At 48.2% G+C, this 16982-nt stretch overlaps 1 protein-coding gene across 3 annotated transcripts; it reads right to left on the bottom strand.

The window, feature by feature from the left end:
* Positions 1–336: 336 nt before the first annotated feature.
* Positions 337–9092, bottom strand: Nrip2 (nuclear receptor interacting protein 2). Of its 3 annotated transcripts, XM_028881514.2 has the most exons (6): positions 8491–9089; positions 3376–3528; positions 1930–2012; positions 1037–1158; positions 785–837; positions 337–529 (listed from the first exon to the last, which is right to left on the bottom strand). In XM_028881514.2, the coding sequence occupies exons 1-6, from the start codon at positions 8677–8679 to the stop codon at positions 437–439; spliced, it is 693 nt and encodes a 230-aa protein (XP_028737347.1). In that variant the 5' UTR covers positions 8680–9089; the 3' UTR covers positions 337–436. The 3 variants fall into 3 exon arrangements, with proteins under 3 accessions (XP_028737347.1, XP_037060002.1, XP_037060001.1); XM_037204107.1 differs by having other exon boundaries at positions 437–837; positions 8491–9092; XM_037204106.1 differs by lacking the exon at positions 337–529 and having other exon boundaries at positions 745–1158; positions 8491–9092.
* Positions 9093–16982: the final 7890 nt, after the last annotated feature.

The following is a 16982-nucleotide window of genomic DNA, read 5'->3' on the forward strand; positions in this document are numbered from 1 at the left end:
AGGGGCTGCACACAGGCTGGGAGTCTGGTTGTGACAGGTAAGCCCTAGAGGTGGGAGAGGTAGTGGTAAGGGCAGTGGAGGAGTGCTTGGGTCGGACTTCAGACAGGTGGAGGCAGCAGGTGACCTTGACCCCCACAGCCAGGACAGAGTCCATTTTCCATAGGTCCTTTTCTGTAACTGACTTGGCTGTGCTCTTGGGAGGGGATAAGAGGGAAGGGGGAAGCCAGGACCCTGGAGTCATAGATACTCAGTAGGAACTCCTGGGGCAGAGGGCAGCTGTGGAGAAGCAGAGACTAGGGTGGCAACTGCGAGATCAGGGTGGTGAGAAAAGAGACTAGCGCGGTGGTCTCCAGACGCCCTGCTCAGGTCATGTCCCGCTCCACACCACTCTTCCCCTAAGGCACAGCGCCGCCCTAGGGTCTGGCTGAGACGGTGGTCACTGGCCAGGCTCTTGGTACAGAGGCAGGAAGGGCAGCTCCGAGAGGGGGGCTTTCAGCCGAAGCACTCCACGGTCCAGGTCAATGCAGCACTGCCGTGGGACCCCGATGTGTGGTCACCTCCCTGCCAGCTCACACCCGCACCCCTTCCTTCTGCCTCCCCTTGCTCCCATGCCCCTGCCCCTTCAGGGAGGGAACCCGTTCTCTTGATTTTACTTTTGGGACTAATTGAGCAAGTTCCAAGTTTCACACCTCTCCATCTTCCTCGACAGCCTACTTGGGGCCTCCACCTTGAGCTGTCCACCTCTCCTAGAATTTTGGGTCAGGCCCAAGCATGGGTGCCTTACCTTAAGGGAAAGCAGAGTCTGCAGTCCCAGGCAAAATTCAGGGCTGTCCACATCTGCAGGAACCGTTGGAAAATGAGGTTGCATCTCTGACTGATGGCCTCCTCTGAGCACTCACCCTTTCCTTCCCAGTCCACCCCAAAGTTGAGAACAGCAGAGAGGCTGATAATCTGAGCGTCTTGGGACTGTGTGCTGACAGGCTGAAAGCCTCTACCCTTGTCCCATGCAGAAGAGGTGAGAGGCTGGAGGACTTACCCACCACCTGGGCCGAGCATGCCACAGTCTCCTGCCCCAGCTCTAACTCCAGCTGTTCCACCTGACCTGGTGGCCCAGGTGCCAGGTCCCCACCTGGGGCTTTTGGGACCCTCTTCCCTAACCTGTGGTTAGAAAGCAAGGGTTATAGCCACCACAGTCCCCGCTCCTAGGCCCTCACGGTTAAAAAGCCAATACTGATCTATGCTCTCTTCCAGTCCCTGACCTAGGCGAGGCTCCACCCTTTCCTACCAGAGCTGCCTCACCAACCTCTCCCCACTTAAAAACAATATGTACTGAGATACAGTTTGTATGCCATCAAATTCATTTTTGGTTGTTGGTTTTCTTTGGGTTGGTGGGGGAAAGCTGTGGTTTTTGAAACAGTCTTGTGGAGCTTAGGCTGTCTCAGACATCTTATGTAGCCAAGGCTGGCCTTGGGTTCCCAGTTTTCCTTTACACCCAGATGTTAGGTTTACAGGCTTGAGCCACCAGGCCCAGCAAAATTCACTCCATAAAAGTGTGCAATTCAGTGCTAGGCACAGTGGCACACACCCTTAGACCCAGCACTTGGGAGGCAGAGGCACTCGGATCTCTGAATTCTAGGCCAGCCTGGTCTACATAGTGAAACCTTGTCTCAAAAATCAACAAAAAGTGTACAGTTCAGTGGTGTTTAGTAGTATGTCAGAGTGCAGCCATCTTCACTAGATACTTTGAAGGATTTCATCACCCCAAAAGAAACCCCATCCCAAACCCAAGTGTGGCCTGTAGTCTCAACACAACCCACACACAGGAGGCTGAGGCAGAGGTTGTTGAATTTGAGGCCAGTCTAGTAAAAAAACAAAAAAAGGAGGGGAAGGAAACCCCACCCTGACCCCTGGTTTAGGCCACACTCTTACCCCAGGCGCCTGAGGCATCCAGCAGATATCTGATTATGCTGGGTCCCTGTGTCCACAGCCACTCGAAGCATCTGGTCCTGGCACTGAAAATGAAAGAGTGATGGGTTGATGAGTCCCCCAGGAGGGGACTGGGCCCTTTGATCATTCCCCTTTAGAGATGGGTGGAGGGAATGAACAAGTTCTCAAAAGTGAAACTGACTCCCAAAAGGGAATCAAGCCAGGTGGTGGCAGCAGCGCAGACCTTAAATCCCAGCACTTGGGAGGCAGAGGCAGGTGGATCTCTGAGTTTGAGGCCAGCCTGGTCTACAGAGTGAGTCCCAAGACAGTTCCTCCAAAGCTACACAAGAGGAACCCTGTCTCAAAAACAAACAAACAAAAATAGTTGTATTCCACATGGTGAGTCCACTAAGTTGAGAAAGATCTGGGCCAGAATGGCAATCTTGTTTGTTTAGAGGAATCATTGGGAGGTTGAGGGCCTCCTCCTGGTCAAAAAGCTGCAGGTCACGGGGAGGCTAAGAAGACAAGGCTCTTGTGCACACACTCAGATTTGGGTGACCAAGAGTGGAAGTTCACTGCCTTGGGATACTGGCAGGCATGAGGGTGAACACGTGGATACATACACATGGAAATAAGTTTTCTTGTTCCAAACATTTATAGAGCATCTACTGTGTAAGATGTATGACTAGTAGATACTTTAGTGAATGCTATCCCTCAGCAGTGTAAAAGAGATGAAATATGACTCCACATTGTAAGGTCTATAGAAGGATCGTGGATTGAGTGCCTCAGAGCATGGAGAAGACAGGGAGCTGTTTCCTGCTGGACAGAGAAAAGCTTTCAAGGAGGAGGCAGCATCTGAGTTGAGCCTTAAAAAAGAAAAATGTGGACAAGGGATGGTTGGAGATCAGGAAATAAGACTTCTGGGCAGAGGCAGTGGACATTTATTGGGATGTTCCACTAACAAGTGGGTGCTCCAGAGATGAGGAGCCTTGGGGCTACAGAGATGGCTCAGTGGCTAAGAGTGTTTGCCACACTCAGAGGACCTGAGTCAGCTCACAACTGCCTGCAACTCCAGCTCCAGGGAATCCAACAGCCTCTCTGGCCACTGCACACACACATGACATCACAAACACATACCCATAAATTTTAAAAAGTAAAGTTTTTCTCACCTTGGAATATGAGCCTTTTGTACTCGGGCATACTTTCCCAATGTGTGCAGCACAGTAAGGGACACTCACTTTAAATATACTTTGATAAACGCATGGGAGCATAGGACTGCTGATGGAGCATTACACAGAGAAGACAGGTGAGCAGACAGGAAAGCGGATGTGGGGACAGAAAAGGAGAGGAATGACTTCTCTCCACCTTTTGACAGCCAAGGCAGAAAGGAGAGCTGGGGAAGTGAGCAGGCTCAGCAGGCAAGTGGGAGAACCCTGGGAGACCTCTTACCTTGCAGTTGACAAGAAGAGCTGGAACCTGTGTCCCACTGGTCCTGCTGCTGCTGTCATGGCCGTGGATCAGTGTCTGCACCAGGGGAGACTCGCCCTGAAGCCGCCTCTGGTTTCCCTCCACCAGGCGCCTTTGGATCACGCTGTGTGGCTGCTGGCTCCATCACAGAACAGTGAAGGCAGTCTAAGCCCAGGATCCAGGTTACTTGCTTCCCCACCTTATGCCTTGCAAACCACAGGATACTTGTCCTAGCTCTGCCCCAGATCAGAGAGCAGTAAGAAAGTAGCTGAGGGACGGCTCAGCAGGTAAGAGCACTGGCTGCTTTTCCAGAGGACCTGGGTTCAATCCCTAGCCCCTACACAGGGGCTCATAACTAACTTCAGTATGGTACAAGCCTTGCATTGGTAGAAGAACAGGTGTGTCATCCTAGCAACAGGGAAGCAGAGGAAAGAAAATCAGGAGTTCAAGGTCATCCTCAGTTATGTGCCAAGTATGAGGCCAGCAGGGCCTGAGTGGCTCAAAGGGAAGATATTTTTTAAAGATATAAGCAGAGTGTCCAGGATAGAATGATGAGCCATCGTTCTTGACCTCCCATCTGCAGCCACCCTCATCCGTCCAATCACTGATTGTATTCTGCCAGCTCAGCTTCCTCTCTTTGTAGGGACACCTGATGTGTCCAGACTCCCACAATTCTGTTGGGCCACTGGACATCTCTGTTCACTCACAGAAAAGCCTGCCTCCAAGATTTGTCTTTCTACACTGACTTAGCTAAAGCCCTGCTACTCACAGGGTGGTCCGCAAGTCGACATATATAGAGTTTTAAGACACACACACACACACACACACACACACACACATATGTGTATGTATATATATATATATAGAGAGAGAGAGAGAGAGAGAGAGAGAGAGAGATGAAGATGGATGGACAGATAGATAGAAAGCTAGATAGAGATGTAGCTGTAGATAGATAATAATTTTATGTGCATCAGTGTTTAGTCTATATGAATGTCTGTGTACCATATGCATGCCTGTGCCTGTGAAGTCCAGAAGAGGGCATCAGATACCCTGGAACTGGAGTTACAGAAGATTGTGAACTGCCATGTGGGTGCTAGAAATAAAACCTGTGTCCTCTGGAAGAGTGCTCTTAACTCTGAGCCATCTCTCCTGCCCTAAACCAACAGCTCTAATGACATTCTTTTTGTTTTGTTTTTGTTGTTTCATTTGGTTTGGTTTTTTTTCCTTATTAAGAAATTTTTTGTTCACTTTACGTACCAATCACAGATCCCCCTCTCTTCCCTCCTCCCCTGCCTCTTAATGACATTCTAAAGCCAGTCTAAATGCAGAGCCTCAGACCTCCTGAATCAAGGATTTTGTTCTTGTTTTCTGGTGCATGGATTTAAACCCAGGACCTTGCACATGCCTGGCAAATGCTCTATCACTCAGCCGCTCCCCTGGCCTGAGTCTTCATTTTGTTTTATTTTTTGGTTTGGTTTGGTTTGGTTTGGTTTGGTTTGGTTTTTGTTGTTGTTGTTGTTGTTTGTTTGTTTGTTTTTGAGACAGGGTTTCTCTGTATGGGTTTTGGTGCCTATCCTGGAACTTGCTCTGTAAACCAAGCTGGCTTCCAACTCACAGTGATCCACCTGCCTCTTGCCTCCTGAGAGCTGGGATTAAAGGAAATGCGCCACCAGGTTTCAAACAGCTAACTCATGCAACGAGCCCAGGACCTGGTACCACTGCCTAGATGCCTCCCAAACAGATCAAGCCAATCAACTGTCTCACCTATTCAAAAGGCCTGGGACTTATGCAGGGATGCTTGGCTCAATCTGGGAGGAGGGGACTGGACCTGCCGGGACTGAGTCTATCAAGTCGATCCCAGTCCTCAGGGGAGACCTTGATCTGGAGGAGGTGGGAAAGGGGGGTGGGCTGGGGGAAGGGGAGGGGGCAGGAAGGGAGAGAACAAGGGAATCTGGCTATTATGTAGAACTGAATAGTATTGTAAAATAAAATTTAAAAAAAAAAAAAAAAAAAGGAATGCACCACCACCGCCTAGCCAAGTCTTCGTTTTGTTTGTTTCATGACAGGATCTTACTCTGTAGCCTGGCTGACCTGGAAATAGCTCTATAGACCAAGCTGACCTTGAACTCACAGACATCCACCTGCCTCTGCCTCCCAAGATCTAGGATTAATGACATATGCCATCAAACCCAGCCTCTAATCTTGTTTCAATAAGACTCCTGCACATTCAGGTTTGAGAAATGCTTAAGTAAAAGTAAAATAACTATATAAGCTAGATGTGGTGGTGTGTACCTAGACATTTCCAGTGTTCAGAAGGCTGAGGCAGAAGAATAGCCGTGAGTTCAAGCTCACCGTAGGCTATGTTTGTTTGTTTTTTAAAGGAAGTACCTGGTGTGGTGGTACACACCTTTGATCTCAGCACTCAGGAGGCAGAAAGAAGTGAATCTCTGTGAGTTCAAGGTCAGAGTCTACAGAGTAAGAGCCTGTCTTGAAAAAAAAATGTAAGCATTACTCTCCTGTATAAAATATGTCACACATACACATATACACACAGCCTGTTTTCATTTTTTGTTGTTGCTTTTCTTTTAGTTTGTTCTCTTGTTTGCTTGCTTTGGTGTTTATTTTGAGACAGGACCTCTCTATGTAGCTAGCCTTGACTCTGGGAATTTGATATGTGGGCCAGGCTGGCTTTGAACTCACAGAGATCTACTTTATTTTTCCTCCCAAGTGTTGGGATTAAAGGTGTGAACCAGTACACCCAGTTCTGTATTTTCTAACCTGATCCCTAGGTGACCTGGCTGCTGTCTGCCAGCATAATCCACACACACTGCTCTCCCGCCCTGGTGACACTCCTCCTCTTGCCTGGCCAGCCTGTTTCACCCCAAGCTCCACCTCTGCTCACCTCTCTGCTGGAAACCCTCCTCCCAGTTCTCCCTAGGCCAGTCTGAATGCATAGCTCTCACACTCTATTGAGCAGAAGGGCCTTGCTTCCAACTCTGACTGCAGGCCTGGCCTCTGGGTTATACTGTCCTCCCTCTTCCTTCTTCATAGCTCATTTGGTCATGGTTCTCACAGATGTTATTTTTAGCTTTCATCCCCACCACAGCCTAGAAAGGCCTTCAAGTCAGATCTGTCTTGCTCATCTTTCTGTCCCAGGCCTAGTTCAGCATATAAGTGCCTCCTTGGCTTGGAGATTTGGGGTGGCTCAGTCATAGAAAACTTGCCTAGCATGCACAAAGACCCATGCCCAGTACTACAAATAAAGAAAAAGGAAAAAGACACAAAATAAAGTGGTTGTTTTTAGTCTCATGGTAGCTCATTCCTGTAATCATAGCTCCCTGGAGGCAGAGGCAGGAGGATCACCACAAAGATGAGGTCAGCCTGGGCTACGTAGTGAGACCTATCTCAGAAATAAAATACAACCCTGTTGTTTATAAAGTCAAAAGAAACTGTTGTAAGCCAGTCTGGGCTACATAGCAAATTCAGGCCAGCAGGACTACATAGAGATTCTAAAAAAACTAAAATAAAGTTTCCTAGAGAATGGCTATAGCCTCCCAGGCTCCACACACTCCTCCACCTGACCCTGGGAGCCTGGGATTGTTTTTCCACCCTTGGCCTCATGAGACCCTGGCAGCAAGTTGCTAGCTCTGGGAAAGTGCAGCCAGCTCAGGGCCCAAGCAGTTCCCATGCCCTTCTCTCGGCTGTGACTCCTTCCTCCTCACTGTTGGCAAGTGTGTTCCAGAGCTATCCCAAGCAGGGAGATAGGGCTCCCAGACTGTTGCTCCTTCATTCCCAAAGTTACAGGAGCTACATACTATAGATCTGTGCAGGTGATAAGGCAAAGGGCAAGGGTGAGAAGCCCTGACATCAAAAGGCTCAGCCAGCTACTCTGAGGTGGCAGTGTCCACAGGGCAACTTCTGGGCAAGACAGCTGTGGGATTATATGGAGAAGCACAAAGCCCAAGCCCCTGGACACCAAAGAACCTGTTTTCCTGCCCCCTCCCTCTTCCTCGGCTGTCTCCTGTGTTCTGTGGGGCCGCTGCGATGGGGTTAGGAGATTCCTAGAGGGAAAACCCAGGTGAGGAGTAGGACAGAAAGGAAAAGCCAGGTCAGTCAAAGCAACAGAGGGGTGTCTTTGCCCCCCGGGAGAAGTGGCTCCCCCAGAAAGGCGTTCAGGGATCTCCCGACTCTCCAGAATTCATGCCAACACGACAGCTAAATGGAATCATAGCTAGAAGATTCCCGATGACGTTTCCCGGGTGTTTCTATGAGCCAGGCACTGTCCCTGTGCTGAGGATGTAGAAGCCCAAGTAACTCTCGCCTTACCAGCCTGATGCTCACCACTTTATCCCCTTCTCACAGATGAATAAACCAAGGCAGAGTCATAACTTTCTGAATTACAGCCAGAATTTGGTCCCAAACAAGGTGGCTCCTAAGCTCATGTTCTTAACCATTCTATCTCTGGGGGCAAAGAAAGTATGCAGCTGACCCTGAGCCCCTCAGCTCCTTACAGTAATCCCGGAGCCCATTCTCTCTGGGGCCAAAATTGTTGCAGTGGTTTGGAAGGACAGAAGGACACAGACATAGAGACTGGTAGTCCAGGTCAGAGCCATGTGAACCCTGATTGCCAAGAAGACCCTAATACTTTGATGCTGGCAAAGGGCAAAAGAAGGAGGGGGCCAGGTCTAAGGAATGAGGCAAATTCATGGGCAGCTTTGAAGGAATCTAAAAGCAGGGAATCATAACCCTAAGCTGACGAATCCTCCAGGCTTTGCTGGCCTCATATGCCCATTCCACAGGATTCCCAGATCCTCTAGGCTTCTACTGAACAGCATAACTCTCCATTGTCCCCAGGACGAGCCTTGGGCTCTAAGGGAGGAAAACGGTGGAAACAGTTATGAGCCCAGGGACCCTCAGTGCCAAGAAACATCCCCAATGGAGGATCTGGGGAGTGTTGGGGTCTGCAAGTTGGCCGAACCATCTCCCTCATCTGAACAGGAGAGAGGAATCTGAAGGCTGAGGCTCTACCCCTTATACCACCTTCCCCATGCCCCAGACACAGGATATGGATGGAGAAGAAAGGGTCAGGGGCCTCACCAGGTCCTTGGAGGTGCCGAGCCTCTTGAGGCTGTCCAGAGGCAGCAGGTCAGCCGAGTCCTTGTGCAAGAACTGGGTGGCCTGCTTGAGCCGGCGCTGCTGGCTCAGGTGGGCTCGGTCCCGAAGCGAGGCTTCCTGGCCTCTCCTGGAGTCTCCCTCGTCTCGCCTGGCTTCCTGCCCGGTGCTCATGGTCCTCTAGGGTAAGCAGACAAGGGTGCCTGGGAGTCCCTCTCTACCTCCTCTTTGCTCCCAGCTCTCCCTGCAGCTTCTGCCTTTCTCTGTCTCCGGACTGCAGCTCTCCTTCTGACAGGAGGGTCTCAGCAGGAAGAAAAGAAGAAATAAATAAATAATAGGCAGGAGCAGCCGCGTCAGACACCAATTTCCAGAGATTGCAGTAGAGGGAGCGAGGTTCCGGCTGGAAAAACCCAGCCCTGGAGGAGGAGAGGGAGGGCTGGCAGGGCCCGCAGCTGGGAGGCTGCAAAGCATCCAGCTCCGGGGTCCTGTGCAGAGTGGGCGGTGGATGGCGGGTGCCTGTGTTGTAAACTGTCAGGAGGCCGTGCCAAGTCATCGGAGAGGGAGTGATGCCGTTGTGTGGGGGTGCGGGTTCCGTATGCATGGGGAGGCAGGCAAGCATGTCCCTGCCCCTTTTGTATTTGTGGAGTTGGCTCTGCCGACCCCCTCCCAGGCTCTGGACAGTCAGCCACCCAGCTCTTTCTTCCTCCTGCTGTCCTCTGCTGCCAGGGTTTGGGGTGATGGCCAGAGAGGGACAGTATGAAAGTGTCCCCCCCACCTCTCTCTCTGCCATCAGAGACCTTCCTTGCTTAGCCTCTCCCTGTCAGACGGTCCCAACATTGCTCTCAAGTGGCAAGGAGACCAGGAATGTTCTAGTAACCCAAACCTCTGAGATCTTCCTTGTTAGAGGCTGCAACCCGAGTCATACAATGATGAAGAATGCTAGGGAATAGTCTGGGCCTAATATGTCTCCTCCACTGGGTTGGTCTGTGTCTTTGCCAGTGACTCACCTTGGCCTCCTCCCCGCCTTCTGGTGTGATGTTATGGTTACAGAATCCAATCCAGACCTGGGGAGACAGTCCTAGAATCCCAACTACTTGGGAAAGTGAGACAGGAGGATCACAAGTTCGAGGGCTGCCTGGACTACAGCGTGAGTTCAAGCGTAGGCTTTCAGTCTAGTGATATCTCAAAAATAAAAAGAAGGGCCTGGAGATGGCTCAGGCTTAAGAGTGCTTACTGCCCTGATTTCAGGTGACTCACAGATACATGTGACTCCAGCACATACATGGCATACACTCACACAGATACACAAATAAATAGGAATAAAAATGAAATAGCGAAATGAACTCAAATGAAAATGAGAGTCAAAAGGAGCTGGGGTGGGACTGGAGAGAGAGCTCATCGGTTAAGAGCTCAAACCATGCATACTGCTCTTACAGTATGGTTCCCAGCAGCTCCCCCAGGCAGACAGCTCAAAACCACCTGCAACTCCAATTCCATAAGATCTGACACCCTCTTCTGGACTCCAAAGCACCTGTACCCACACATGCACATTTCCACACGTAAAGACAAACACATGTTTACATGTAATTAAAATGTTTTTAGATAGATCTTTTGTTGTTGTTGTTGTTTGTTTTGTTTTGTTTTTCGAGACAGGATTTCTCTGTGTAGTTTTGGTACCTGTCCTGGAACTTGATCTGTAGACCAGGCTGGCCTTGAACTCACAGATATCTGCCTGCCTCTGCCTCCTGAGTGCTGGGATTAAGGACATATGCCACTGCTGCCCCGCTAGATAAATCTTTTTTTTTTTTTTAAAGTAAAAAGAGGGCTAGAGATGGTAGAATGTTTTCCTACCAAGTACAGGCCCTGTTCAGCCCATACGGTAAAACAGCAACACAAAAACAGAAAATCCACAACTAAATATGTCAGGTAGGTTGTTCTGAGTACTGAGGAAGATAAAGAGCTTAAGAATAGTCACAGCCAGGTGGTGGTGCTGCACACCTCTAATCCCAGCACTCAGGAGGCAAAGGCAGGTGGATCTCTGTGAGTTTGAGGCCAGCCTGGTTTTCAGAACTAGTTGGCAAGGGCTACACATAGAAACCCTGTCTCAAAAAAAAAAAAAAAAAAAAAGAAAGGGAGGGAGGGAGGGAGAAAGAAAGTAGTCTCAGAGGTGGGGGGATGCTAATTTCAGTTGCTCTTCCCCCTGACTGACAGAGCCGAGGGACGCCGCCCGTGCCATGTCACAGAGAACAGAACACTTACTTGCCTTCTCAGCTCACTGTAGAGCTGTGGGCTTTGTATTTGGGGCAATGGTGATGGCCAAGCAAGGTACCAAAAGGTAAGGTTTTCTTGGCTTTCCAACCTCATGGCACACAGGTTGAAGACCTAGAAAGTTTTGTGTCTTTGGCTAAAAGCAGATTCCACTCTGGTTTGTCATTTGGTGTCAAGTGATGATTGCAGATCATGTGTGCATATCCGTGTGTGGTTACTGTTCTTCCTCGTTGTGATCAAAAGCGTGGCAGAGCCCCTTACAGAAGGGAGGATTCATTTTGGCTGAGGTCGAGGATAGACCATCTGTCCTGGAGCGCATAGAGACAGGAGTGGGAGGCGGGTGGTCACGTGGCTTCTACTGTCAGGAAGCAGAGAGACGAAGGCTGCTGCTTGGCGGTCTTTTTCCTTTATCCCTTTCTGTTCATCCCAGGACTCCATGCCATGGGAGGGCGCCACCCATATCATGGCGTCTCTTCTTTCCTGGGTTAACACCTCTCTGGAAACACCCTCACATGCTGTCTTAGTCACTGTTCTATTGCTGAGAAGAGACATCATGGCTACAACAACTATTTAAAGAGAAAACATATAATTATGGGCTTGCATATAGTCCAGAGGTTGAGTCCATTACCCGATTGTTGGGGAGCATGACAGCATGCAGTCAGGCGGTGGAGCGGAGGCTGAGAGCTACATTCTGACCTGCAGGCGGAGAGAGACTGGGCCTGGCATGGGCTTTTGAAACTTCAAAGCCCCCCCCCCCCCCCCCCCCCCCCGTGACACACTTCCTCCAACAAGGCCGCCCCTCCTAATCCTTTTAATCCTTTCCAATAGTGCCACTCACTGGTGACTAAGCATTTAAATATATGAGCCTATGGGGGCCATTACTATTAAAACAAGCACACACATGCCCAAAGCTGTGCCCCCTAGGTGACTCCTTATCTAGTAAGTTGACACTGAAGATTCTCTCTCTCTCTCTCTGTGTATATGTGTGTGTGTGTGTGTGTGTGTGTGTGTGTGTGTGTGTGTATCTGTGTCTGTGTGTGTGTCTGTGTGTGTGTGTGTATGCTGGGATGAAGCCTAGGGCCTCACACATACTAAACACATGCTCTACAACCAAACTACACCCCTAGGCTTGTTGATGATTCTAGACTTGTGCTGTGCCATATGGTTATTGAATATTTAAGATCCAGCTCACCTGAAATGAGGTCTGCTTTAACAATCCACCTTGCATTGGAAAACAATATAGAAAGCACTGTGAGAAATCTCAATTATTTCCATGTCAATTACATTGTTGGATATGAATAATATTTTAGGTCTGTCTGGTTGAACAAAATACCTTATTTTATTTTTTTATTTTTTTTGAGACAGGGTTTCTCTGTGTAGCTTTGCGCCTTTCCTAGAACTCACTTGGTAGCCCAGGCTGACCTCAAACTCACAGAGATCCGCCTGGCTCTGCCTCCCAAGTGCTGGGATTAAAGGCATGCGCCACCACCGCCCGGCTCAAAATACCTTATAAATTAATTTCATTTTGCTTTTTCACATGATACCTATATTTTATTTTGTTTGTTTGTTTATATATTTAGGTTTATTGAAGGTCTGGCTATATACTCATATAGCCACGGATAGCCTAGAACTCATTTTCTACACAGTGCTCACCTTGAACTTGTGCTGATCTTCCTGTCTCTGCATTTGGAGAATACAGATGTGCACCAGCATGCCCTGCCCATCTATTTTGTTACTTTTGTCATTGATAGAGTCCAGGGTCCCACGGACACTGAGTATGTGCTTTACTGCTGAGATGTGTCCATGACCCCCGCTGCTAAAAAGTTTGAACCTACATGTGAGACTCCATTGTATTTCTACTGAACAACCACTGTTTTCCGCAGCTGACATAGCTTGCTCCTCTGACCTGTGTAATCTAATTCCAGGGTCTCTTAGTGCTCTCAGGAAGTTCTTTATGTCTAATCTAAACCCCTATGGTGTGTGTGTGTGTGTGTGTGTGTGTGTGTGTGTGTGTGTGTGTGTGAGAGAGAGAGAGAGAGAGAGAGAGAGAGAGAGAGAGAGAGAGAGAGAGAGAGAGAGAGAGAGAGAGAGAAGACAGTGTCTCACTAACCCAGGATGACCTCAAATTCACTCTATAGCCAAGGATGACCTTGAACTTCCGATTCTCCTGCCTCCAACTCATTGCAGCTATATTCTAAGTACCTGTCCTCTTGTTCAAACCACAGAAGAGCTTTTTGGGGAGAGTTGATTTGGTTTGGTTTGGTTTTTTGAGTCAAGGTTTCTCTGTGTAGCTCTGATTGTCCTGGAACTCACTCTGTAGACCAGGCTGGCCTGGAACTCACAGAGATTGTCCTGCCTCTGACTCTCAAGTGCTGGGATTAAAGGCATGTGCCACCACCACCCTGCCACAGAAGAGATTTAAAGGCACTTTTTGTTTTAAAATGTCTTCACACCTTTTCTACATTCATTTCTTAGTGCTGAACAGTACAATTCTTGTCTCTGCTCATAGGATGAATTGAGCCTGTGGGCTCAGTGAACTACCACCCCACCCACCCCCGACACGTACTCTGCCACATAAGGAAATTCCCAGACTATTCTAGGTGCAATGGGTTATTCAGAGCTGGACAGACAGCTCCCTTGAGCCACTGAAAGGTTGAGGGCGGCCAGCTCTATTTCAGGCTTTCTCCTCTGGGCCTGTCAGATCTGCTGAAGACATGAATGATGTGGCTTGTGAAAATTCTCCTGCCCAGCAAGGGTCCCAGGAACCAGTGCCAATTTTGAAATCTTGAGAAGGAGAAGACACTGCCCTGCTTCCACACTAGAAGAAACATCTTCCAAAGACAACCAGGTTAAGCTCACGTTTGGTATTAGTAACTCTGGCCTGATCCTTCCACTTTGTGGATGGCAAAGCCAGGGTACAAAAAGGATGGCGCTGTAAGATGAATTGCTAATGGTCTCATTAATAAAAAACCTGGAAGCCGGGCGGTGGTGGCGCACGCCTTTAATCCCAGCACTCGGGAGGCAGAGCCAGGCGGATCTCTGTGAGTTCGAGGCCAGCCTGGGCTACCAAGTGAGTTCCAGGAAAAGGCGCAAAGCTACACAGAGAAACCCTGTCTCGAAAAACCAAAAAAATAAAAAAATAAAAAAAATAAAAAAAATAAAAAACCTGGAGCCATATACTGGGGTGAAAACGGAGAGATCGGAGGAATAGGGTTCGTCCTGACTGCAGGGCGGGGCAGGACCGGAGAAGCCTTCTAGCTGCATGGTGGCTTGTCTCTGAGTTCAAACAAGCTGAGCAGGGATGTGGCAGTCAGACGTCTCGGTTAAGATTTTTACAGTTTGGGCTCAGCAGGTCAAAGTGCTGCCACACAAGTGTGACATCCTGAGTTCAATGCCCAGAACCCACTGTGGAAGGAGAGAACTGACTCCCCAAAGTTGTCCTCTGACCTACACACACACACACACACACACACACACACACACACACACACACACACCACCACCAACAACAACAACAACAACAACAACAACAACAAGTAAATAACCTAAATAAGAAAACATGATTAAAAAACAAAAAGTTTCAACTCTTAACCAGGATGGCAGCTATGCCTTTAATCCCAGCACTCAGACGACTGAAGAAGAATCCAAAATTGGAGGCCAGGCTGAGCTACATAGGGATGTCAAATCTCAAAAGTGAAAACAAAACAACAAACAAAAAACAAAAGAGACCCTGAAGCCAAAGAAGTGTCTCCTTTGGAGGTGGAGGCAGCAGGATCAGGCGTTCAAGGTCACACAGAAAGTTTGAAGCCATGCTGGGCTGCACAGCAAGGCCTTGTCTTTAAAAAAAATGATTGTGCCAGTCATACTGGCACATGACTTTCCCCCAGAACTCAGGCAGCAGAGGCAGGAGGAACTTTGTGAGTCTGAGGCCAGCCTGGTCTATACAGCAAGCTCCAGCCCAGCCAGAGCTACATAATGAGACCCTGTCTTAATAAGTAGTACATATCTGGAGTCTGTCCTTGACTCCAGGAATAAAGTAACAAGAATTTCATGTCATTTTACTGGGCAATTCAGAGTGAGGTACTAATCTAGAACACATAATTTGTAGAATTGGAATGAGGTTTAAATGAGAGGTAGAACACCAAAAAGAAACTCAGTTTACCTATCTCTAAAATGGGGTGCATCATAGGAATTGAACAGGTTGGTTGTGTAGGTCCCTCAGAGCAATGTCTGACCAGCAAATGCTGATGAAGTCACTGTTAGGGTATCACAAGTGCACATGCTCATTCTGACTTGTCTCTCCTTGTTCTCAAGTCCATCTGGATTGGTATCTGTTATATTAGCAGCTGTCACATCTTATTTTTAGGGTTTTGGTGGTGGTGTTTTGAGACAGGGTTTTACTCTGTGACCCAGACTGGGTTGGAATTCATGATAATTCTCCTGCCTCAGCCTTCCTAATATGGGATTACAGGCTAAGTCTTACACTTTATAATGGCTTGTCTATTTCCCCCACTTGATCCAAGGCTTCTGAGAACAAGAACCTTTATTTTTCTGCTCTCTTTTTGCACAAGGTTTTTTTTTATTATTTAGTTTTTATTTTATGTGTATGAGTGTTTTGCCTGCTTGTATGTCTGTGTACCATATTCTGCCTGGTACGTGTGGAGGCCAGAAGAGGGTGTCAGATCCCCCTGGAACTGGAGTTATAAACAGTTGTTAGCTGCCATATGAGTTCCTAGAAACCGAACCCGCCTCTTCTGTAAGAACGGTCAGCATTCTTAACTACTGAGCCACCTTAGCCCCTTGTACGTGGTTTTTTTTTTTGTTGTTTGTTTGTTTTGTTTTGTTTTGTTTTGTTTGGTCTTGAGTGAATTGTTCACAAGATTCCACAAAGAAGACATTGTCATTACCCCACCTCTCTGGTGACAGAATACTAACCCATGGAGCACCCACTTCATACTTTGAATCTCAGAGATCAACTGAGACTACAGCAAATCACTCAAGGCCCCTTCTTCCTTCCTCTTTCCCCTACTCCCCTGGGACTTATTCTGACTATGCTAGCTAGAGGTTGCAATGATTAGGATGAATTAAGTAAGTCCTTAGGATAGAGCCCCTGTGACTGTATCCTGCTCTCTCTCTCTCTCTCTTTCTCACTCTCTCTCTCACACATACATACACACACATATATGCTCACATACACACACACACACACACACACACAGAGAGAGAGAGAGAGAGAGAGAGAGAGAGAGAGAGAGAGAGAGAGAGAGAGAGATGAATTCCCATGATTGCTGTAGCCAAGAGAAGAGGAGGGCTCTTGAGAGCCTGCTCCATGCTGTTTGGATTTTCAGCCTTAAAAACTGCAGGGTTAATAAACTTCTCTTATGAGGTTGTCTGCCTCAGGTACTTCACTCTAGTAATGAAAACCTGACTAATACACTTTCCCAGCTTTATTCTGTTTGTCTAGTGTTTGTTTGCTTGTTTTTTGTTTGCTTGCTTATTTCTTCAAGAAAAGATCAAACTCTGTATCATAAGGTGGCTTTAAACTCATGAGGTTGCCCAAGTTGACTTCAAATTCGTGGCAATTCTCCTGCCTCAGCCTCCTGAGCAGCTGGGACTATAGGCACTGTAGTGTACTAGAATAATTTCCCAATCGTAATCTGGAAGTGTGTCAAAATTACGTGGTTCCTTCCAAATATTGTGGGTCTCCAGACTTCAGCAAAGACTCCTTCCCGCCTTGCTTTCCTTCAGCTTCAGTGGTCTCTCACACCCCTTCCAACCCCTTCTGTTTATCAACGTCTTCCATTCCTCCTTACATGAGTTTTGGGCCTGCTTCAGCATTCATGGACACGACCTTTCTTTTTTGTTGCATGCAAGCTGAAGAAGTCACTGGCTGTTATGTAGCAACCACGTCATGATGCCGCCATCAGTGTTCAGTGAACACCCGAGAACACGCTGGTGTCCTAAGGGAAGCTACACAGACAAGTTCAGACTGACAATATGTAGTAGCATGATCAACAAACATGTAGGTCTCTGTGAGGCTCTGTCCCTGGGCCTGCAGAGGGGCTGTTGGTGCAGGACTGACATGTGAGGGGGCAACCTCTTTCCTGAATAGTCCAAGTAGTTAGTAAGTAGTTAGTAGATCAGTAATATCTGGGCAGTTCCTGTAAAGTTATCCAAGCCCAGAACAGCAGCTTCTCCCTGGAGAACTT

The sequence above is a fragment of the Peromyscus leucopus genome, chromosome 3 (assembly GCF_004664715.2).
Source record: "Peromyscus leucopus breed LL Stock chromosome 3, UCI_PerLeu_2.1, whole genome shotgun sequence".
Taxonomy (NCBI): domain Eukaryota; kingdom Metazoa; phylum Chordata; class Mammalia; order Rodentia; family Cricetidae; genus Peromyscus; species Peromyscus leucopus.

Coding starts and splice junctions, on each gene's coding strand:
- Nrip2 (XM_037204106.1), bottom strand. CDS start 8,679: ATGAGCACCGGGCAGGAAGCCAGGCGAGACGAGGGAGACTCCAGGAGA. Junction 3,529..8,490: donor TCGGCACCTCCAAGGACCTG/GTGAGGCCCCTG, acceptor TGATGGAGCCAG/CAGCCACACAGCGTGATCCA. Junction 2,013..3,375: donor CTCTTCTTGTCAACTGCAAG/GTAAGAGGTCTC, acceptor TTTCATTTTCAG/TGCCAGGACCAGATGCTTCG.